This window comes from Oryzias latipes, chromosome 12 (genome assembly GCF_053564925.1).
Source record: "Oryzias latipes strain Hd-rR chromosome 12, Olatipes_Hd-rR_3.1".
NCBI classification, from domain to species: domain Eukaryota; kingdom Metazoa; phylum Chordata; class Actinopteri; order Beloniformes; family Adrianichthyidae; genus Oryzias; species Oryzias latipes.
Window position 1 is genome coordinate 275,570 of NC_136248.1, and position 24,667 is coordinate 300,236.

The window sequence follows — 24,667 nt, forward strand, 5'->3', positions numbered from 1 at the left end:
AGACTCAAAGGAAAGGTGTACAAGACAGTGGTGAGACCAGCTCTGCTCTATGGGTTAGAGACGGTAGCAGTGAGACAGAGACAAGAGGCTGAGATGGAGGTAGCGGAGATGAAGATGTTGAGGTTCTCCTTAGGAGTGACCAGGTTAGACAGGATAAGGAACGAGTACATCAGAGGGACGGCTCATGTTGCCTGTGTTAGCGACAAAGTTAGAGAAGCCAGACTGAGATGGTTTGGACATGTTCAGAGGAGGGATAGTGGATATATTGGTAGAAGGATGTTGGAGATGGAGCTGCCTGGCAGGAGGGCAAGAGGACGGCCAAAGAGGAGATACATGGATGTCTTAACAGAGGACATGAAGTTGGCTAATGTTAGGGTTGAAGATGTTCATGATAGAGTGAGGTGGAAAAGGATTATTCGCTGTGGCGACCCCTGATGGGAAAAGCCCAAAGAGAAAGAAGATTGAAGACCTGGTATCTCTGTTCAAATACTTTAATAAAACTAAAACAGCTTTTCTTAAATTAATAGTAAAAAATTGCCTATAAAATTAATAAAGCACATTAAGACATTTGTGTGGTGGTGGTATAATTGTATGTGTGACATAAATTGGTTTTAACCACAGTACTCTAAGATTTACCTCTCCGGGTGTGTGCAAAACATTTTGTCCTCGTTCAGAATGTGTTCCCTCAGAGCCACGATTTCTTCATATCCAGGGAGAAAGATGAGGACAGCTCCTGGAATGGAAACATCTATGAGGATGACAGAAATGTGCCGTTAGGGGATAGGAATAATTCAGATATGTCTTCTTTTCACTAACATACTTTCATTGACTCTACTGAATTTTAATCTATATTTCAAGTCATGAAATTTAAACAGTTTGACAGTTTCAAAAGCTGGTCGTACAGACTGAGCTGTAATGCTAAAAGTATTCACAATAAAATCATTTATAGTCTTCTCTCACTCTCTGTGGGTGGTTTCTCCCCCAAGCTCGGGTCTTCTGCCTGGGAGCTTGAGAGTCCTGCAGTATCTTAGCTGTTCCTGCACTTTTCTAGACTGTTTCCCATTTTGACCTTGGGGTTTCCAGTCCATATTCTGCACACATGTTCCTGTACATTATTCCAGCCACTTGATTGTGGCGCTCCATGTATGCTTTCCCTGCCAGCATCTTACACCCTGCAGTTATGTGCTGGATTGTTTCAGGCGCCTCTTTGGACAGCCTACACCTTGGGTCTTGTCTGGTGTGGTACATCTACACCTTGGGTCTTGTCTGGTGTGGTAGATCTACACCTTGGGTCTTGTCTGGTGTGGTACATCTACACCTGGGGTCTTGTCTGGTGTGGTAGATCTACACCTGGGGTCTTGTCTGGTGTGGTAGATCTACACCTTGGGTCTTGTCTGGTGTGGTACATCTACACCTGTTGTCTTGTCTGGTGTGGTAGATCTACACCTGGGGTCTTGTCTGGTGTGGTAGATCTACACCTTGGGTCTTGTCTGGTGTGGTAGATCTACACCTTGGGTCTTGTCTGGTGTGGTAGATCTACACCTTGGGTCTTGTCTGGTGTGGTAGATCTACACGTTGGGTCTTGTTTGGTGTGATACATCTACACCTTGGGTCTTGTCTGGTGTGGTAGAACTACACCTTGGGTTTTGTCTGGTGTGGTACATCTACACCTTGGGTCTTGTCTGGTGTGGTAGATCTACACCTTGGGTCTTGTCTGGTGTGGTAGATCTACACCTTGGGTCTTGTCTGGTGTGGTAGATCTACACCTTGGGTCTTGTCTGGTGTGGTAGATCTACACCTTGGGTCTTGTCTGGTGTGGTAGATCTACACCTTGGGTCTTGTCTGGTGTGGTAGATCTGAGCCTCTATGGCTCTGGTGCTCAGGGCTTGTTCCTGGGCTGCCAGGATGAGCGCTTCAGTGCTGTCCTGTAGACCAGCCCTTTCTAGCCATTGGTAGGACTTCTTGATATCAGCCACTTCAGTAATGGTCCGGTGGTACATCCCATGCGGGGGTTTGTCCTCCCATGAGGATCTGTCCTCCAGCACTGTATCCTCTGCTCTCCCTTGCCTGAGACATTCACTGAGCACACTGTCAGTTGGGGCCTTGAGCTTGATGTATTCATGCATCTTGGATGTTTCATCCTGGATAGCGACTTTGACGCTCACTAGGCCGCCTTCCTTGCGGCTAGCATACAGTCTCAGGGTGCTGGATTTGGGATGGAACCCTCCATGCATGGTGAGGGTCCTCAGGCATTACCTTTCACACTACTGCCTACCCCATAACCCATGAGAGACAATGAAACCCAGGTCATGAAACCTCAAACCTCGCTTGGCCAATCAGGTGTACGTCAGGTGCTGGGGAACCAGAGCACCCTAAAGACACTTTTTGGCTTTTCTACTTTGAATTGAAGATCAGCTTCTAGTTTTCATAACCAGATGAGGTCGGAGTCCCCCATGTTTGGAGTTCTTTGCTCTTGTAGTTCCTGAAAATATTAAAGCCTGTTTTGTTTGAATCCATTAGGCCTCTTAAGCAATGTTTTTCAACCAGTTTGCCGCGGCACACTTGTGTGCCGTGGGAGATGGTCAGGTGTGCCGTGGAAAATTGCCCTCATTCACTGATCTAAAAACATTTTCCATCTACAGGATTTCAGCTCTGTGTTCATCGAAACAGGCCCTGATAAAACACTGAGTAGTTAGGAATATGCGTCATTCGACAGCATCAGCAACGTTCAGCAGCGTTCAGCAGCGTTCGGCAGCGTTTGGCAGCATCTGCATCGTTTGGCAGCCGTTTCTCTCTTGCTTGCTTCTCTCCTGCTGCTTATGTCGAAGAAGCAAAGGCCACATTTAGCAGGTTTCTGCAGCAAAATGCGTTTCAGGTCTTTTTGTAGCCTCAGGTTATACCTATCCTTGACGAGCCGCTCATTGTTAAAGCTACATTTCCCGCCATTTCGTATCATTTCATGACAGAGAGCAGTTTTTAAAACTTTTCAAGGACTTAGAAATTGCATTTTCAATTTCCAAAGCTTTTCCAGATTCTCATGCCCGTACAAACCGTGTCTTTACTGTCAGGTGTTAGTCAAAAGGGCGGGGCCTGTTCACAGACACACACAAACATTACATACAAATGGGTGGGACCTAAAAATGTGACACCAGGGCTCCAGACTGCGACCATTTGGTCGCATTATGCGACCAAAATTTGAGAGTGTGCGACTGAATTTTACATCCAGTCGCACATGTGCGACCAGTAAATTTGCCTCCCCACCCTCCGTATTTTTTATACATTAAACGTGGAAGGGGCACGTCAATAATCAATGAAATAATCAATGAGACGCGAGCGCACACGCACGCAAACACACACAAGCTCGCACGCATACACATGAGACGAGAGCACACACTCGCGTAAGTGGCTAAAATGCGTGTAGGGGGAGGGGCCTAGAGATAACCGAGCGCGCGTAAACATCTGTGGGAAGGAAACGGAGACAAAATCATCACAACCTGTGTGTGCATCTGAGCTATGAGCAAGAGAACTATTGATTCATTCTTCCGACCTGCAGCTGGTGTACCAGTGCCAGAGTGTACAGCAGGGGTCTCAAACTCACGGCCCGCGGGCTATTTGTGGCCCCCACCTTGAAATGAAAGTTTAATTTTAATGCGTCCTGCCAGTTTGTATGAATGACACCTTTTCATTGTCGTGTGCGGAGCTGACAAACCAACCAATCACAGTGGAGTAAATGACTATTGGGGGCGTGACAATGACCGGGCTTGAAAGCAGGAAACCTGACCGCCCCCTGACCGGACCACATGAAGGAGTTCCTTACTTTCCTTTAGAACGTAACTATTCGCTCGTAATTTTCTAAATGCATGCAGTCCGTGCTGAACTTTTCTCTGGGCCGCACAGACCCGGACGTTACGGGGGTTACGGTTAAGCGCGCGGCGTCGCATCCCCCCAACCAAACAGTTTATGCACGGCTGTTATGGCAGCACACCGCCCCCGCGGGAGTGGGGTCAGCTGAGGAGAATAAATGTTCCACACCTACATGCGTGACAGCTAACGGGGCTTGAACTTTAAACACGTGCGAGCGACAACACGGTTTAGTCCAAGACGCACTTAAAACGCGTGGTGAAAATGCAATGATAGAAGTGTTTGAGATGAACCAGCGGCTCGCCTGGATCATTGGGGAGACCGGGGGGGGTGATGGCGAATCTTCAGCGAGACTGAAGGAGAACAGGAAGTTGAAGTTCAACTCAGTTCAATTTAGTTTTAATATTCCTCTCCCCCTTAGTATGATCTGTGTTATTATATATTTTATATTTATTTGAATGTTTTGTAATGGATGTAGCCTATTTTTAATCAATTGGTATTTTAAATTATTTCAATTCCTCACTTAACTACAAAACCCATCAGGACACATGTCCCATAATGCATTGTTTTGTAGTCATAGGGCAGCTTTTAGTCAGTTCAGTACTAAATTTCCAGTTGCGTTCAGTAGGTTGGGGCCTTGCTGCCCCCGCCCCTTTCTCCTGATATTTTTGTGATGATTGACAGGTGATGTTGGAGCAAAAACAAAAATATATGTCACACACGGTGATCTGAACAGCGTTGCGTCCACCTGGGTGATCTCAAACAAGCTTATTGTGCGTCTTGGCTGCACTTATTTGGTGTCACCAAGATAAATTTCCATCAGTTTTTGAGCCTCTCTCTGATCTCAGGTATCTGTATCGATTGTTCTGATATCCAGTGAACATCGCCCGTTCTTTTACAGTTTACCTTCTTCTGTCAGTTTACCTTCTTGTTGCATCTTCAAAAGTGCAGATTTAAATGTGACACTGAATTTGAAACAGCACATTGTAATTTCTGCATCTATTATTAAAGTATTTATTCATAATACAGTGGAAATTAGTAGATTTGGTTAGAATGTTGATTTACGGTATGCACCCCTAAATTTTCTGGTTGTGTCCCTAAAATTTTCAGTTGGAGGCCACTGTGCTCCTAGTGAAAAAAGTTAGTCTGGAGCCCTGGACACACAAACATCTTAAGACGTACACAATACAACTACAGTTCACAGGCACATACTTCTCATAAATACTAAAGTGCAAAGGTGAGCTAACACCTGTGCTCAGCTGAGTGTGTAACAACTTCTTCTACCTTAATAAAGAGGAAGAGTACAATAAAGCAATATTACCTGCTTTAGAAAAAGGTGTGCGCAACTCAAACATTAAACATAGAAAATCCAGCAGTCTCACTTTAAGTTTATTTTAAGTGGTTTAGTAATTTTCCGCAGGCCCCAAACAATTCATCAAACAAAATACACACCCAACACCATGTATATACACTCACAGATATTTCTAAAAGTCTCAGTTGAAAAACTAGAGTCTGACTTAAATGAGTTCGTATCTCAGTCCTCAGACACGGCTCTCCGTTTATCGGGAAAAAACGTAGATTTTAAAGTTATTAAACAGCAGGTGTTTTCCCTCGTAAAAGCCCGTCTCATTAGTAGCTCCGCCCACTCGTAGACAGCGTTGCCCTCCTAAAGGAGCATGCTGCCTTTACTTATGTCTGTTTAAACAGTCACAAATGTCCATCAGAATAGTACCACACTATACAGCCATGGCCATAACATTTTTATCAGTGTATATTTTGCCTCTGCAGGGATTTAGAGCTAAATATTTAAAAGCAGCTCATCATGCTGTTTGTGGCAGTGTCACAAGTGTTCTACAGGGGTGGATGATTGTAACCCCGATGAAATTCTGCGCTATCACTTTAAATTATACTGCGCTGTATCCTCCTAGTGAATTTCTGCACTGTCACTTTAAATTTGCCGGTTCCCTTGCACTGTGCAAATACCGCGAGACTATAAGTTCTATAGTGACGTGGCTTTCGTTCTTGGGAGACCTGTCAAAGCACTGACAGGTTGCAAGTACGAGGGAGCTGGGCTGTGTACCGCTGCTGCAGATCGGCATTCATTATCTGAAGCCGGGATTTAAATCTGCACAGTTGAGCAAAAAGTGAACTGGTGAGTGCAGCCATGATTGAGACAGCTGGCGCGGGCGCCAGCTTAAATGAATTGTTTTTTTTATAATTGGATGTGGTTAAAATGAACTATTTTTCTGCTTGATAAATAATGTTGAAATATGAATTGAGTACTCGTTGAAATGAAATTGATGATCATCTACATTGAAATAGAAGTTTGAAATGTTGTACAACTATCGATTATGCACTTAAAATAATTTTTGTAATTTCCTCCTGATTATGAATTGCATATGCATTTGTTTATTATGTTAATTAAGGAGGTTGTGGGAATATGCTTTCTTTTGATCAAAGGAAATTATTATTTATTTATTGACCCTGTTTTAACAGGCCAGGTCGTGGTCGTCTTGCAGACCAATCTATTGGATGCTCAACCTGAGCACTGGACAGAATTGTTTATCAGGGAGTTTTACCGCTCCCAGAAGAAAACAAAGAGGATAAATCCTATGCAGATGGCGAGATAAAAAGGAGCCCCGATCCTGACTTGGATTCTGCCCTCTTCACTGCCAGTGCGGTAGGAACTAACCCCCTTCTCATCCAACAAATCAGCTGGGGTGTTTCTTTTCTTTTCTTTTCTTTTCGTTCTTTCTTGTTCCCAAAAGAGAACTATAAAAACTCTTTCATAAGGCTTAACAGACGCCTTAAGAACTATAAAGACAAAAAAAACAGAAAACATCCTCTGGACTCCAAAAATATTCCTTTGTTGTATATATTGTGATTTTTTTTGTATTCACTGTATATTGTAAATACATTCACATTAGCAACTCAAGTCTTGTCTGTGGTTTTTAAACATTCACATTCCTCCATGAGTCGAACCAAACTAGCCCAAATGAATTAAAACCAACTTTGCAAAGTTCATGTAAGACATACATGCTACATGATGGATTGTAGAAAGAGGGGGCATGCCATGCAGGTCACACCCACACCAAGACCCCCACCAAAGGCAAGGCAGCAGTGGCAGCCAGGGCCCCCCAGACACCTCACCCGCCAGGCAACTCAATGTCAAGCACCCAGACCAGAGCAGGAAGGACTACCATAGGGGCCCCCAGGGCCAGATAGCAGGGGGGCACAGGAGCACGGTGATTGCAAGCTCCTGCCCCTGCCAGAGAACAGCCCTTCCGTTCTGCCAGGGGGGCCATCACAGGACCACATGGAGAGACCCACCAGGCTGGAGTTCTGAACACCCCCCTACCTTTCCCCACACACAAAAAACGGGGCCCCAAGGAAGGCCCGCTCCATGCAACCACCCACCCACTCTACGGAAAGTCCAGTAAAGAGCAAGGTAGGGGCCACTCCCCCCACCCAAGAAGAAGGGATCCAAGAGAGGTGGGGGTGAGAATTTTAAAATGCCCAAGGATCGGACGCAAGGACCGGAACCATGGCTCTTGGCCTAGCCAGAGAACTCAGGGATTCCTCTCCCTGCGTGGAGAAAGGACCACAAGACCCAGGAAGCCGACACCCAAGGGACACAGCCACTGCCGCTGAGGGCCTGATTCCCCCACCAGGGATGGGATGGGGGCCAGATGGTCAGTTTCCCCGGGGATAGGATGAGTGTGGGATGAGTGTAATAATAGAAGTAGCTAAAACTGGCAAGTAGGCCACTAAGAGGATATCTCCTGTTTGCTGGCAGTGATGTCCAAGTGCCCTCCCACCAAACGACCCTATATGTCTAAGGTGCAGTTAAAACCAAGGAGATGGGCCCAAAGCCATGCAGCAACCAACAGGAGGGGACCACTGCCAAGTTTACCTATCCCTAATGTATGGCATGTTGTTCCAATATGCTACCAAGGAATTAAGTAGGCAGCAGCATAGGCAAAGTGCCGAGTCTTACCATCACTGCTGGTAGAGCAGATATGGTGAAGCAGAGTCATGATGAGCTTCAGGTCCCCCCACTGGCCATCAAAGCTGTGGTGAAACAGTTTGAGTAGATCCTCTTCATCATTGTTTGGTTCCACATAATCGCTTGGAATCAGAATGGACTCTTCCGCTGTGGTTTCTACCTGTAGATATCTGCAGGGGGGGGGGAGAAATACCTCTTTTATGTGATATTCTCTGTTTCTTAAGTATAGGGTTGTAAGCGCTAATTTACATGTTTATGGAAATGTGTATACAGTAATCTGAGACTAAATGTATGTTTCTTTCACTGTTAACCTTTGTACTTGTGGAAGCAACTTAAAACTTAAAAACGACATTTGCTTGTCATATTTGCTGGAGTGGGATGTCTACATAGCTGCATCCAGGTGTGATAGTGAGGGCAGAACAGTAAAAAACAAGACACTCCCACAGCAACTATGTCTAACAAGGATCCAAATGGTAGCCTCAAAATTTTCAAGTACAAAATGAAAAAGCTATGTCAGTTCATACTCACACGTTGAGATCTTCAGGAAGTTCAAGCGAATCCTCCAGAAGCTTAGCTATGATCGAGGCTGGTGTTATAGCTTAGGCACCATGAGCCAGAGCAGTATTTGCCCAAAAAGAGCTCCAATTGGAAGAAACACTTATCAAAGATACGTTGAATGTACTTCATCAACGCTGCCCCGAGTGCTCCAATTACCACAGGCACCACTGTCACCTTCACTTTCCAGGCTTTCTCCAGTTCTTCTCTGAGTCCCTGGTATTTCTCCAGTTTCTCATGTTCCTTCTTCCTGATGTTCCCATCCTTGGCACTGCCGCATCCACCACAACGGCTTTCCTCTGTTCTTTATCCACCACTACAATGTCTGGTTGGTTCTCCATTACCATCCTATCAGTCTGGATCTGGAAGTCCCACAGGATCTTTGCCCTCTCATTCTCTACCACCTTCAGAGGTGTTTCCCATTTTGACCTTGGGGTTTCCAGTTCATATTCTGCACACATGTTCCTGTATATTATTCAAGCCACTTGATTGTGGCGCTCCATGTATGCTTTCCCTGCCAGCATCTTACACCCTGCAGTTATGTGCTGGATTGTTTCAGGCGCTTCTTTTCACAGCCCACACCTTGGGTCTTGTCTGGTGTGGTAGATCTGCACCTTGGGTCTTGTCTGGTGTGGTAGATCTGCACCTTGGGTCTTGTCTGGTGTGGTAGATCTACACCTTGGGTCTTGTCTGGTGTGGTACATCTACACCTTGGGTCTTGTCTGGTGTGGTAGATCTACACCTTGGGTCTTGTCTGGTGTGGTAGATCTACACCTTGGGTCTTGTCTGGTGTGGTAGATCTACACCTTGGGTCTTGTCTGGTGTGGTAGATCTGAGCCTCTATGGCTCTGGTGCTCAGGGCTTGTTCCTGAGCTGCCAGGATGAGCGCTTCGGTGCTGTCCTGTAGGCCAGCCCTTTCTAGCCATTGGTAGGACTTCTTGATATCAGCCACTTCAGTTATGGTCCGGTGGTACATCCCATGCAGGGGTTTGTCCTCCTATGAGGATCTGTCCTCCAGCACTATATCCTCTGCTCTCCATTGCCTGAGAGATTCACTGAGCACACTGTCAGTTGGGGCGTTGAGCTTGATGTATTCATGCATCTTGGATGTTTCATCCTGGATAGTGGCTTCTACGCTCACTAGTCCTCGGCCTCCTTCATTGTACCAATGGCTAAATGTACTAGGGTTAGGCCCCATTCATTCTTTCCTTTACACGGATCAGTCGTTCTGGTCCCTTTGCTGAAAACACCCCCACGGCATGATGCTTCCACCCCCATGCTTCACAGTAGGTCTGGTGTTCTTTGGATGCAGCTCAGCATTCTTTCTCCTCCAAACAGTAGAGTTCTTACCAAAAGTTCTATTTTGGTTTCATCTGACCATAGGGCATTCTCCCAATCCTCTTCTGGATCCTCCAAATGCTCTCTAGCAGGCTGTAGACGGGCCTGCACATGGACTAGCTTTTGCTGGGGGACATGTCTGGCCCTGCAGGGTTTGAGTCCCTGGTGGTGTAGTGTGTTACTGATGGTAGCCTTTGTTACTTCTCCGCAGGTCATTCTCTAGGTCCCCCGTGGGGTTCTGGGATGTTTGCACACCGTTCTTGTGATAATTCTGACCCCATGGGATAAGATCTTGGGGCGAGCCCCAGATGGAGGGAGATCATCAGTGGTCTTGTATGTCTTCAATTTCCTAATAATTGCTCCCACATGTGATTTCTTCTCACCAAGCTGCTAACTTGTTGCAGATTCAGTCTTCCAGTCTGGTCCAGGTCAACAATTTGGTTTCTGGTGTCCTTAGACAGCTCTTTGGTCTTGGTCATAGTGGTGTTTGGAGTGTGACTGTTTGAGGTTGTGGGCAGGTAGCTTTATATAGATAACCATTCAAACAGATGACATTAATACAGGTAACCAGTGGAGGACAGAGGATCCTTTACAGAAGAAGTTACAGGTCTGTGAGAGACAGAAATCTAGCTTGTTTGTAGGTAACCAAATACTTACCGTAAAAACCGGACTACAAAGCGCACCCGATTACAAGCCGCACCCACCCATTTTCGCGTGTTCAACTATTTTTAAACATACATAAGCCGCGTCGGAGTTAAAGCCGCATGTCTCGTCCTGACTCACAGAATAGGTAAGGTTCATTACCTCACTGTTGGAGGAGTCAGCCTTGCCTCAAGCTCATGTATTTGAGTGTGCCCACATCTGCCAAACAGCATGGACCTCTATTCTGTTCACAAGTTCCTCAGTTATGGTTTATTTATTAATTTTTTTTTTTTTTTTTACTTATTGACAATCTAGGTATCACACATAAAATTACAAACAGTAACCATATAATCAACATTACATCCCTCAGTTATGATGAGGAAATTTACATTCACGATCCCCCATTTCCCATGAGTCTTAGGGGCTAAAAGGCGGGGCCAACGCCCGGCTCGCCTCACTGTTGTACGTGTTTAAGAATGAGCAATAGCAGCAGTGGATGGAGGGGCGAAAAGGAACAGCTCTCCTTCCGCTTGTGTCGCGGCAGCATTATGGGAGTAACAGGGCTGGTTAAAAAAACACACAGCAGTAAAATAAAGCAGCGGCGACTGAAAAGCGCGCGCCTCAGCGTGGCGCGTGCGTCAGAAGTTTCCTTTCACAACAAACACTGTAGCTCCGCGGACGCCTCTGAGCTCCGCGCTCGCCGCGCGCGCTCCCCTTCCTATCTTCTCCGACACATCTGGCCAGGGCGGCTCCAGGGAGGAGCAAATCGTGTCTGTGCAGAGCAATCGGACTTAAAACTGTACGTTTTGTGGATGAGGGGCGGATGCGTTGTTACGTGTGGGAGCCTTCAGACTGCCATTGGCCCCGCAGCTCTATGTGAACGAGCAGTAGCCAGGAGAACATGTCTCCAGCTCACACGGAGGCTGTGAGCTTTTCAATGCAAAATTCCGGTCAGTCCTTAGAAACCGTTAAAACGACCACGTGGATTTGTGTTTCCAGTCGTGTCCCGACAAAATAAAGGCTGATGTTATTCCCACATATTTACGTGCAGCCAGCTGAGTCATTATGACTCAGAGGTAAATTCACTCCTGAGCATGCGCTGTTCTCTCCGTCACACAGCTGACCGGCTTTTCCAAACCCGTTGGTGATGGTGGATTTTTTCACGCTGCTTTTAACCATTGCTTTTAACTTGAAAGCTGCATCATATTGTAGCGGCGATCACGTGCACGTTGGGTCTAATGGCACCAAAGGATTCTGGGATGCGGCCGGGCATGCGTGTTTCTTTTTGTTGAACCATGACTGAAGTGTCTAAGTCCTGAAGTGAGGTCCATGCTGTTTGGCTACTTAGTTTGCTGAAAAACAAATGACTCGTGCTTAGTGTTAGATAAAAAATTCAAACTATTCACTGAGTCCAAATGTACATACATGGCGGCCGCCAATTAAATCCATAAATTAGCCGCGTCACTGAATAAGCCGCAGGGCTGTGAACGCAGGAAAAAAGTAGCGGCTTATAGTCCGGGAATTACGGTATTTACCACCATCATTTACACATAGGTTTTTCTCATTTTGTCTCATAGTTGAGGTTTATCTATGTGAAAAATTACAGGCCTATCTCATCTTTTTCAGTGAGAGAACTTGCACAATTTGTGGCTGACTGAGTAGTTATTTCCCCACTGTATATATCAGAAGACATTCGAATGGCTTACTTAAAAACAACATATATTTTAAATGTTTTTTGCTTATTTTAAATGCCCTTTGATTTTCTCACACTTTTTTTGCAATGGAAGGATCTAAGTATTGGGTACCCCTGAAATATAGGTATTCAAAAGAACAGGAAGGGTTAGAGGGAAATACAAGCAAGACAGTGGCTCGAAAGGACCAAAGGTTTCATATGAATTTGCCATTATTGTTATACTAGTATTGCCAGGATCCTAATACTGCCATATATTTGTATCGGACAGAGATAGTGCTAAGCGTGCTCTTTATTTGTTGAAACTAATTAGGATCAAGGAATGGCTCACTTGCAACACTGGAGCAGATCTATTGCTTCTGTTTGATGGAAGTGTTTGGCAAAGTCCAAAGCCGTCCTGAAACAACAAAATGGCAATCAGCAGATTTGTACAACTTATGGCTGGTGGTGGCTTCAGAGTTAGATTTGAAGCTCATACTGCTGCTTACTTTATTGGTATCAAAAACCATATTTCTTTCATCTTAGAACATCAATGTAATGGTCTTAAGTTTGACATACTGAAAACTGATCCATTTGTAAAGTGAAAGATCAAGAAGGAAACCAGAACTTTAAAGACACTGAGGTCGTACCATCCATTTGATTCCCTTTTGTTGAGGTCAGCACCTATGCTAAGCAGCTGCTGCATCTGTGTGACAAATCCTCGGGCTGCTGACATCATCAGAGGTGTAGCACCAGTCTCACTGTGTGAGCAGTCAACTGTGGAACAGTTTACAAGGAAAAAACATAAACATGGCTCCAGGGGTACGACCACCACAGAAGACATAACCAGGGGCAAAAAGTAAAACAATGGTGCTACTTCTAGGCAAAATCTAGGTCCTGAACAAAAGAAATGTTTAAAATAAAGACTTCCAAGAGGAATTTCTAAAGAAATCATTTCAAACTGCCATAATAATTGAATACAGTAAAGAGCACACAGTAGCAGGTCACTCTAGAGAGTCTTACCATCAACACCTTCATTTAGGATTAGACTGAAGAGCTGACAGAAAATCTCTTGGTCTTCATAAAAAAAAAGCTTGGAGATGCAAGCATCTATCTGTCTTTGCAGCCTTGTCTTCTCACCCTACAACAGAATGATAGAAGTTTTCAATAAGACAGTTATAATCTTTCCTTCTTTCAGTTTAACATAATCAATTTAGAGACATTGGTTGATGATCTCTCTATTTGGACTGGTATATGTCTCTTGGCCATGACCTTGGTTTTGGGGTTAAATCAGAAAAGTATTATAGACAAAGCATCTTTGAAGTCTCATATGGACATGAAGAAAACAAGTGTTGGATTTTTACACCAGAATGGCCAACATCACCACTTTGGCTCCAAAATTACCTTCATTGTATTATCTACTACTTCAAAGTAAAGATATTGTTTTTCTCATAGCTAAAAACAGGGCTCTAAATTCAATGTGGTGGGTAGAAAACAGTTTCACTTTGGCAGGTGAAGCATTGCCTAACATTTCTGTCAGGGGGCTCAAACTCACAACCATGACTTTTAAGTGTCTGCTGCTACAACAAACATCCAACCAGAGTTGGTTCAAACATTTTTTTCTGACTTTATTGCACAGTGCACAGATTTAATAGTAACACTTGCCGCAGCATGAGGTGCATTCAGGAGCTGAATGGAAGCCCCTGAATGCACCTGTTGGAAAAATGATGTAGGGCGGGGCCACAGTCTCCATGCTCCGCCCCTTTCTGATCATCTACCTGCAGACAAATAGATCCATGAACGTCTATGTTTTCCTGGTCTGAGCTGGAATCTGGATGGCTACGAAATTGCTGCCATTTTGGGGCATTTTAGGCTGGGGAGTAAGGGCCTGTAAGTTAGTGGGAGAGAGTGTCTCCCCCACTCTAGAGTATAAGTGAAAAAAAGATCTTAAACCAAGACCTGGCTCAGAGGAGAAATAGATAAAAAAATGAGTTACCGTCTGGTTGAAGGCACCGCTATCAGCAGCTCCACGCCCACGAACATGAAGGAAGTCCGGAGATGAGACATCGTTCTGCTCTTCCCCAACAGCCTTTTGCTTCACTGCTCCGCACCACTCTGAAAATGGCAAGATATAAATAATAAAAATTATACATTTTATCTATATAGCGCTTTAAATGACACACAAAGACGCTTCAGACATGATGTATTCAGGGAGCACCATCTCTTCATAGAATTTTCTTTCTGTGGTGTTTTACCATGAAAACCAGTCAACTTCAGAATGTCTTCCAAAAAGAGTTCCTTCACTTCAAACTGTGTTTCTTTGACTGGAAACAAAAGGAAACAGAAGGAAGACATCATATGAAGGTAAAATATCAACATAATTACCTTTCTTACAGTTTTATTGTTATGAAGAAAGATTTTTTTTTCTGAGCAAACACAGATGTTAAAAGGATTTCATTGATTATATGTTAAAGAAACTTGTTATTTTTTTGTTTTTCTTGAACACTGTGCTCCACATTATTTTGTTCTGCAGAAAAAATACAGAAATGAAATAGTTATAATAATGGTATAATGATGCAGAAACAGATCTTCCATTGCACATAAGGTCTAAAATGGGACTGGAAAATCTAGATAGTTTACTGTTCTGGTTTGACTTTCTGCAGCAGGTTTGATGCTGCTGCTGAGTTCTCTAACCGGTTAAGCAGTTTACCAGCAGTTGCTTTAGGTGTGCAGGTTTTTCTAAAGGCATTTATCACAATCATATTCAAACACATTTTTTGGCAAGATTTAAACAGCAACTTCTTCATGTTTCATTTAAGACATCAGGCAAAACCTTTTAACTCAAGTTAAAGTAAAATCACAGTCTCAGCTTTTTTATGGAAAAGGTTCAAAGACTCACGACTGATGACAGGACAGGACCCAAAGTACTGCCTGAAAAGGTCTACATCCAGCGACGCACTAGAGAGAATCAGTTTTAGGGAAGGGATCTTCTTCAGCACATCTTTTATCTTTGTGAGCAAGAAGTCAGTCACACCATCACGTTCATGCACCTCATCCTGTACAGAACAGTTCAGGGTCAAACATCAGCTGGGTTTCCATCACACGTGCGCAAAACTTTATCCAATTCTAGAAATGTGGAAAAAACACAATTTTGCAATTTCACTGTTTCCATCAAATCATAATTATGTGAATAAACACAAACCAACTCGAGATAATTCCTTCAAAGACACGGATGTGAACAATACTTTGTTTTACAGGAGATACCTTCACATTTGTGTTTATCTCATTAAAATGTATGGAAGAGAAGGAGGATGTTTAGAGATTGGATGATTTATTTTAAGAAGCTCTACAAAAGCATCAGGAATCACGTCCCCATGTCTGGTTCTGGAGAGCGTTCAAAGTCTCTCCCGGTAGGGTGAGCTGCAAAAGCCGTTTTCCGCCGCTACATCCTGTCTCTGTGACCCACATTTATTCAACAGGGGAAAAATAAAAACAAGAATCAAACTACGGGATGTATTTATTATTGTCTTGATGAAAATAAGAAAAATATCATAAGCTTCAGAAGGCCTGAGCTGGCTGCCTCCCCAACCCGCAGCGGCTCTCCGTCTGCCGCCAGCCGGCCAGGTGTCGGCATAGCGAGCAAACGAGCTCCGCTGCTCAGCGTAGCGAGCTGCTATACCTGCTATGCGCAGTAGGGTTTGAAAACAGTGAATGTCTCAGGCAATGGAGAGCAGAGGATACAGTGCTGGAGGACAGATCCTCATGGGAAGACAAACCCCTGCATGGGATGTACCACCGGACCATAACTGAAGTGGCTGATATCAAGAAGTCCTACCAATGGCTAGAAGGGGCTGGCCTATAGGACAGTACTGAAGCACTCATCCTGGCAGCTCAGGAACAAGCCCTGAGCACCAGAGCCATAGAGGCTCAGATCTACCACACCAGACAAGACCCAAGGTGTAGATCTACCACACCAGACAAGACCCAAGGTGTAGATGTAACACACCAGACAAGACCCAAGGTGCAGATCTACCACACCAGACAAGACCCAAGGTGTAGATCTACCACACCAGACAAGACCCAAGGTGTAGATCTACCACACCAGACAAGACCCACGGTGTAGATCTACCACACCAGACAAGACCCAAGGTGTAGATCTACCACACCAGACAAGACCCAAGGTGTAGATCTACCACACCAGACAAGACCCAAGGTGTAGATCTACCACACCAGACAGGACCCACAGTGTAGATCTACCACACCAGACAAGACCCAAGGTGTAGATCTATCACACCAGACAAGACCCAAGGTGAAGATCTACCACACCAGACAGGACCCACAGTGTAGATCTACCACACCAGACAAGACCCAAGGTGTAGATCTATCACACCAGACAAGACCCAAGGTGTAGATCTATCACACCAGACAAGACCCAAGGTGTAGATCTACCACACCAGACAAGACCCAAGGTGTAGATCTACCACACCAGACAAGACCCACGGTGTAGATCTACCACATCAGACAGGACCCACAGTGTAGATCTACCACACCAGACAAGACCCAAGGTGTAGATCTATCACACCAGACAAGACCCAAGGTGTAGATCTACCACACCAGACAAGACCCAAGGTGTAAATCTACCACACCAGACAAGACCCACGGTGTAGATCTACCACACCAGACAAGACCCAAGGTGTAGATCTACCACACCAGACAAGACCCAAGGTGTAGATCTACCACACCAGACAAGACCCAAGTCTTGTCTGGTGTCCTTCTATGGTGTCCAAAATGGGAAACACCTCCGAAGGTGGTAGAGAATGAGAGGGCAAAGATCCTGTGGGACTTCCAGATCCAGACTGATAGGATGGTAATGGAGAACCAACCAGACATTGTAGTGGTGGATAAAGAACAGAGGAAAGCCGTTGTGGTGGATGTGGCAGTGCCAAGGATGGGAACATCAGGAAGAAGGAACATGAGAAACTGGAGAAATACCAGGGACTCAGAGAAGAACTGGAGAAAGCCTGGAAAGTGAAGGTGACAGTGGTGCCTGTGGTAATTGGAGCACTGGGGGCAGTAACCCCCAAGCTGGAGGAGTGGCTACAACAGATACCTGGAAAGACCTCAGACCTTTCAGTCCAGAAAAGAACAGGAACAGCTAAGATACTGCAGGACCCTCAAGCTCCCAGGCCTCTGGTAGAGGACCCCAGCTTGGAGGAGAAACCACCCACGGAGGGTGAGAGGGGCGTTTTTCTTATTTATATATTATTTATATATATACACTGTATATATTATAATGTTGAACTGTTACACTTGAAGGTTACTTTACTTTGCTGAACGTCACTTTGCCGCTGCCTCAGGCAGAATTTCCCCATCGTGGGATAAATAAAGTGTTATCTCATCTCATCTCTCACATGAAGAGCTCGAATAATGACTTTGTCTTCAACATAACTGACTGTGTGTCAGGTGGGGCACACAGCATGCACAAACTCTCTGCACATCCTGTGTACAGTAGTGCAGACTAAAAGCTTGACTCTGGACATAAACTGTTCCATGTTCTGACAATCTGACTCATATTCTCATTATGATTTTCCGTTTCACACAAAAACATTTAAAAAAAGGGAAAAAAAACTCTAACTCTGCAACTACCAGTCCCAAGCCCGGATAACAAAAGAGGAGGGTTAAGTGAGACTTTACAGTGACAAACCAGAAATAAGTCACAAAAAAGGAGATAAAAATAAGAAAATAAATATGTTCATAAAAGGAAAGGGGTCACTAACATCAGACAATATGCTTTATTCTGTGAGAGTCATGAATGTGCACCCCAAGTTAGAAAAGATTTGGATGAAAATATTTCAAGATACACTAACTCTAAAACTGAAAGTTTGACCTGATGGTGGCGCTACAACAAAGGTCAAATAATCACCAAAACCAAACTCTTGTGGTCATTCATGTTGTCAGTAAATTTGAGAAGATTTGTATGAAAACTTTTCAAGATACATTCATTATTATTTAAATGTTTGGCCTGATGGTGGCTCTAGAGAACAGGTCAACCCACTGTTTCTTATCAAAGGGTAAATTATGTATTCAACAAATAAAACATGTGCCTGACACAAAAAAGTTGTTTAACAATTTTATGTAAATCATTTTCTCAAGGCAAATATTCCGGGGGTAATATTTGAGGATAATACGAGGGTTAATAGAATTTCAGATCTATTGGAAATGTTTGTGTTTGCAGTAACTAACTATAACTGTGAGCAGTTTAAAAAGAACCACATTAGTTAACATGGATAACACCATTCACTCTTTAGCACCGTACTGGTGGCCCTTCCACTCTGTAAATGCATTGACATCTTAAATTCTCCGTCTGCAGCTGCTAACAAGACAAAGCATTTCCATGACTATTAACTACAGTGATTGTGCTTCTTTGTGAAAGGGATGCTCACCACAATAACATGAGTGACCGTTGAGAGGCTGGCATCTCCTGCCATCAATGTTCTGAGGAGAACTCCACTTGTGCAGTAGGTCAGCAGTGTTTTGGGGGAGACCCTAAAGTTTGTAAAAGTAAAAAGAATGATGTCATTGCAACATTCAACATGTTGTTTGATGCAACAACATTATTACATCATGGTTTACCTTTTACGGTGATATTTTTTTTTTAAACTTGTCCTGTCTAACAGCTGGGCAGGCAGATGAGAGCTGAGGGCCTCTTATGTTGTACATATTTTACTTTAACAATAGGGGTTATTAATCTTCAGACAAACCAAAGGTATGTCTGGATAAACCCCTTTTGGAATTGAGGCCAAACTTTATTAATTTCAACCATGTTTGAAAATCTTGGGTGTTGGACCGGACGGAAAAGGAAAGAGGGGAAGAAGAGGGAGGGATGTCAGATAGAGAGAGGGGGATAGGAGGGTGATAATGGGAGGGGAGGGGGGATAAGACTATGAAGCAGCATAAAGCAACAAGTTTACTGGTTGTTTATCATTACGGTAAGGTTCAAATGTAGTACAAAAAGGGCGGGGCCTGTCCACACACAAACTGAAATGTTATCAACACACCTGCTAGCTGCAAAAATGTCCACATGTCGACATGTACACAAAGCAGATAGTGTTCACACGCATACTTATGCCTTAAAACCAACTAGTGTGAAATATTTCAGTCATTCAATCACGCAAACTATTAGTGCAAAGGTGAGCTAACACCTGTGCTCAGGTGAGTGTTTATGTTCTTCTAAAATGGATGGTGGAACGTGAAAAGAAGGAGGGAGAGTGCCCAGCCATCCCCACCCCAAGACCCCCACCGCAGCAGCAGCGGCAGCCGGAATCCCCCCAACGCCACACGGGAACCGGCAAGGAACAACCGCCCCCCGGGCGACCAAGACCGCCACCCAGGCCAGGGCCAGCAGGACCGCCGCGAGGCCCCCAGAGCCAGAGAGCAGGGAGGCATGGGGGGAAAGAGAGCGTTCTGCTGATATTTTTGAGTGCAATAAAAAAAATTGTTTTTTGTTTGCCAGAGTTACATAAATCTTCAATCACAATCAGATCTTTAGTTTCAATCCATAATGTTGGAAATAATTTTATATTTATTAGGTTTGAACTTTTGCTTAAACAAGAGAGAAACGTGTAAAAATGTTAATGTTTGTCTGAGTAAAGTATAAAGAGTGTGTACAGTCATAGCCAAAGGTTTAGAGAATGACACAAATATTAGTTTTCATAACGTTTGCTAAACTCCTTTAAGATCTTTGTTTCAGTTGTTTCTGTGATGTACTGAAATAGAATTCCAAGCATTTTAAAGGCTTTTATAGAGAATCACATGACATTTATGCAAATGTTAAGTCAATGCAATTAGATCTAACCTTTAACCGTACATGACACTAATCCTAGCAGGTCAGCAGCATTACCTTTACCAGGAACACTGGAAAGTTTTGTCCTGGTTGATGAGAAGATGGAGTTTTTTCTCAAGCAAACATTACAACCTGCCTTTTAGACCCCATTTCACTTCTCTTTTTAAAACATTTTATGGATTCTTTGAGTCTGAGCTTTTAAACATAGTAGCCTGCTCTCTTCAGACGGGGGTCTTCCCCTCTGCCTGTAAGACAGCGGTGGAGAGGCCCCTTCGGAAGAACTTGGATCCAAATATTATGGAAAATTACAGACCTGTTTCCAACTTACCATTTTTAGGTAAACTTATTGAAAACATTGCTTTTATACGATTACATGATTTCACAAATGAACAAAATATTTTAGAAAAATGTCAATCTGGGTTTAGGACAAATCAGACCACTGAGACGGCTCATTTAAAATTTTAAATGATCTCAGAGAAAATTCTAAATCTCAGAAACTTTCTGTTCAGGGGCTGCTGGACCTTAGAGCCGCCTGTAAAACAGTAGATCACCAGATTTAAGAGCCGGATTGGCCTCTCAGGAACTGCTCTTAAATGGTTTAATTCTTATCTCACAGCTTGAATCTTTTATGTAAGTATGGATAAATGCTCCTCAAAGATCCATGAAATAAGTTTTGGGGTTCTCCAAGGGTCGATTATGGGTCCAATACTTTTTTTTCAATTTGTTTTTATTGCAAACAAAAAGAGAACTGTTACATACATGAAACACGATGAAACAAAGATACAGTTTCATATTTGTAGTACAACATGGCCAATTTTTTATTTTTATTTTTTCAAACACCTTGAACCCCCCCCTTCTCTCCATGGTTTGCAAGACAAGGATAAGATATATATTGTCCAATATAACAAAAGCATATCTCTATGTGATCAACTCGATGGCCAAATCGATCAGCCAAGTGGCAACATAAAATAGAGAAATATAGTAACATATATAGCTGATGTGATATTTATATGTAAGAAAAAGAAAAATAATAATTAAAGCCGCAAGCGGCGTTGTATGGCCCGCAGACGCAACCCGCCTTCCACGCCCAACTCTACGCACCACCGCTGACCTCACCGCCCTCACAGCCCGCAAATTAAAAGCTAGTCAAGGCTGGATTTGCTAATTATGCTAACAATGCTAACTATGCTAATGTGGCTAAAAGTGCTAGCATTGCGATCAGCATCATCAACTGACTCAGAAAAACACATTATCTAAAATGCTAATTATGCTAACTATGCTAGCTACGCTAATGTGGCTAAAAATGCTAGCATTGCGATCAGCATCATCAACTGACTCAGAAAAACACATGACCTAAAAAGCTAATTATGCTAACTATGCTAGCTATGCTAATGTGGCTAAAAGTGCTAGCATAGCGATCAGCATCATCAACTGACTCAGAAAAACACATTACCTAAAATGCTAATAATGCTAACTATGCTAGCTATGCTAACATAGCTAAAAGTGCTAGCATAGCGATCAGCATCATCAACAGACTCAGAAAAACACATTCCTCCATTGGTGAGAGCTATATGCCATAAGTTGATAAAAAACCCACTTTTTCCAAAATGGCGGCTTTTTTGTTTATTTTATCTCCATAGCAACCATTTCGTGTTTTGGTCCCCTCGGGAGGACGAACAGATTGACGTCAGTTTCGGACAAATCGGTAAAAGTAAACTTTTTGTCGTCCTTAGCAACAGTGGTTTTATGCTAACCACGCCCACATTCCTTATATGTCCATATCCAGTGCTTTTCAATGTAATCTGTTTCAGGCATGAGTGCATGCATTCAATTTTCACTGTATTGTATTGAAATGCATGAGAGTTATAACAGTGCGCCACTTTGCTAGCTTGCCACGCACACGCCGTTCAAAATCTACAAATTCTAATTCCAACATTTTTTCCACAGAAGCTTGCCATTGAGGCCCAAAAAGTTTCGAGACGATTGATGAAAATTCCAACGACAAGTTTACGTTTGAATCCGGTGGTAAAGGTGTTTTTTATAGAAAATTCAAGATGGCCGCCTTTTCCCGAGGTCAAAGGTCGACGAAACTCCAGAGGTGATTGTACACTTACGCTAGGGACATGCAAGTCAAATTTCGTCAAAATCGCTCGAAAAAAAGTTCATTTTTCCATATTGTGTAAAATCGCGAAAAACGCACAATGGCAGATTTTGGCACAAAATGGCCGCCAAATGGTAGGTCGTGTCGCCATCACGTAATGATTTCAAAACTTTGTTTGGATATACCCGACAACGTTATATGGGTTTCGTTAGCCGATTCTTAAAAATAAAATCCGAATTTTTTTTTTTTTGCCGAGTCAGCACTTTTTTTTGCGATCGTTTTTGGTTTACCACGGCCACATTCCTTTATCGATTTTGTCGTGCGTGACATCGTTTTGTTCAGTGTGGGCCAGGGTATCGCATATTTCAGTTTCAGGCTATTCCGATAAAATATGTGCGAGCTAGCTAAAATGGCGACGGTTGCGAATTCGCCACGCGCACGCGTTTCAAATTCTACAACTTCTAATTCCAACATTTTGTCCACAGTAGCTTGCCATTGATGCCCGAGAAGTTTCAAAAAGATCGATAAAAATCCCTAGGACGAGTTTTCGTTTGTATCCGTCAATAAAGGTGCTTTTTTATGAAAATTCAAGATGGCCGCCCCTTCCCAAGGTCAAAGGTCAACAAAACTTCTTTGGTAGTTGTAGAATCGTGTTTGTGGCATGTGTATGAAATTTCGTGAAAATCGCTTGAACAAAAGTGTCGTTTTCCTATATTGTCAAAAAACACGAAAATCGCCATTTCTCTGAGTTCGCCACAAAATGGCCGCCAAGCCGTAGGTCGTGTGGCCATCCCATAATGATTTCATAACTTCTTTGGGATATCTCCAACACGCGTGTTTTGGTTTCGTAACTGTATTTCAAAATATTTTTTTTTGGCCCCATAAGCGATTTTCGGCCCATTCATTTTTTTTACGGGATCGCTCGCCGTGATGTCATCGACTTCGGGGGGGTGGCGTTCTCTTTGCCGAAAATTCATTTTCAATTTATCCCAGGTGTGTGCCAATTTTGGTGAGTTTTCGGGTATGTGGCGGGGGTCAAAATTAAGCTCAAAGACGCCGTTAGAGGACGAGAAGAATAATAATAATAATTAAAGCCGCAAGCGGCGTTGTATGGCCCGCAGACGCAACCAGCCTTCCACGCCCAACTCTACGCACTACCGCGGCCCTCTCCGCCCTCACCGCCCACAAATTAAAAGCTAATTAAGGCTGGATTTGCTCATAATGCTAACTATGCTAACTATGCTAATGTGACTAAAAGTCCTAGCATAGCGATCAGCATAATCAACTCTCTCAGAAAAACACATTTCCTAAAATGCTAATTATGCTAACTATGCTAGCTATGCTAATGTGCCTAAATGAGCTAGCATTGCGATTAGCATCATCAACTGACTCAAAAAAACACATTTCCTAAAATGCTAATTATGCTAACTATGCTAGCTTTGCTAATGTGGCTAAAAGTGCTAGCATAGCAATCAGCATCATCAACTGACTCAGAAAAACACATTACCTAAAATGCTAATTATACTAACTATGCTAACTATGCTAATGTGGCTAAAAGTGCTAGCATAGCAATCAGCATCTTCAACTGACTCAGAAAAACACATTACCTAAAATGCTAATTATGCTAACTATGCTAGCTATGCTAACATAGCTAAAAGTGCTAGCATAGCGATCAGCATCATCAACTGACTCAAAAAAACACATTTCCTAAAATGCTAATTATGCTAACTATGCTAGCTATGCTAATGTGGCTAAAATTGCTAGCATAGCCATCAGCATCATCAACTGACTCAGAAAAACACATTCCTCCATTGGTGAGAGTTATATGTCATAAGTTACTAAAAAGCCCACTTTTTCCAAAATGGCGGCTTTTATGTTGATTTTATCTCCATAGCAACCATTTTCTGTTTTGGTCCCCTCGAGAGGACGAACAGATTGACGTCAGTTTTGGACAAATCCGTAAAAGTAAATTTTTTTTTGTCCTTAGCAACAGTGGTTTTATGCTAACCACGCCCACATTCCTTATATGTCCATATCCAGTGTTTTTCAATGTATTCTGTTTCAGGCATTAATGCATGCATTAAATTTTCACTGTTTAGTATTGAAATGCATGGGAGTTATAACAGTGCGCCACTTTGCTAGCTTGCTACGCGTACGCCGTTCAAAATCTACAACTTCTAATTCCAACATTTTTTCCACAGTAGCTTGCCATTGATGCCCAAAAAGTTTCGAGACGATCGCTGAAAATTCCAACGACAAGTTTACGTTTGAATCTGGTGGTAAAGGTGTTTTTTATAGATAATTCAAGATGGCCGCCTTTTCCCGAGGTCAAAGGTCGACGAAACTCCAGAGGTGATTGTAGACTTACGCTAGGGACATGCGCGTCAAATTTCATGAAAATCGCTCGAAAAAAAGTTCATTTTTCCATATTGTGTAAAAACGCGAAAAACTCAAAATGGCATATTTTGGCACAAAATGGCCGCCAAACCGTAGGTCGTGACGCCATCACGTAATGATTTCAAAACTTTCTTTGGATATACCCGACAAAGTTATCTGGGTTTCGTTAGCCGATTCTTAAAAATAAAATCCGAAAAAAAAACTTTTTGCCGAGTCAGCACTTTTTTTTGCGATCGTTTTTTGTTTACCACGGCC

The 24,667-nt window shown here is 43.3% G+C and overlaps 1 protein-coding gene across 13 annotated transcripts in view; it reads right to left on the bottom strand.

The window, feature by feature from the left end:
- Positions 1–24,667, bottom strand: part of ythdc2 (YTH domain containing 2) — a 141,339-nt gene that overhangs the window by 61,575 nt on the left and 55,097 nt on the right. For 9 of the 13 annotated variants that reach the window (XM_023952792.2, XM_023952791.2, XM_020701809.3 and 6 more), the window contains 9 exons: positions 18,515–18,617; positions 14,971–15,127; positions 14,327–14,395; positions 14,068–14,186; positions 13,095–13,212; positions 12,722–12,848; positions 12,424–12,489; positions 7,859–8,037; positions 637–748 (listed from right to left, as the gene is read on the bottom strand). In XM_023952792.2, the coding sequence (XP_023808560.1) occupies positions 637–748; positions 7,859–8,037; positions 12,424–12,489; positions 12,722–12,848; positions 13,095–13,212; positions 14,068–14,186; positions 14,327–14,395; positions 14,971–15,127; positions 18,515–18,617 (1,050 nt within the window). The remainder of the gene's footprint in view (positions 1–636; positions 749–7,858; positions 8,038–12,423; positions 12,490–12,721; positions 12,849–13,094; positions 13,213–14,067; positions 14,187–14,326; positions 14,396–14,970; positions 15,128–18,514; positions 18,618–24,667) is intronic. The other 4 variants (XM_078955537.1, XM_078955536.1, XM_078955535.1 and 1 more) reach the window with 1 other exon arrangement.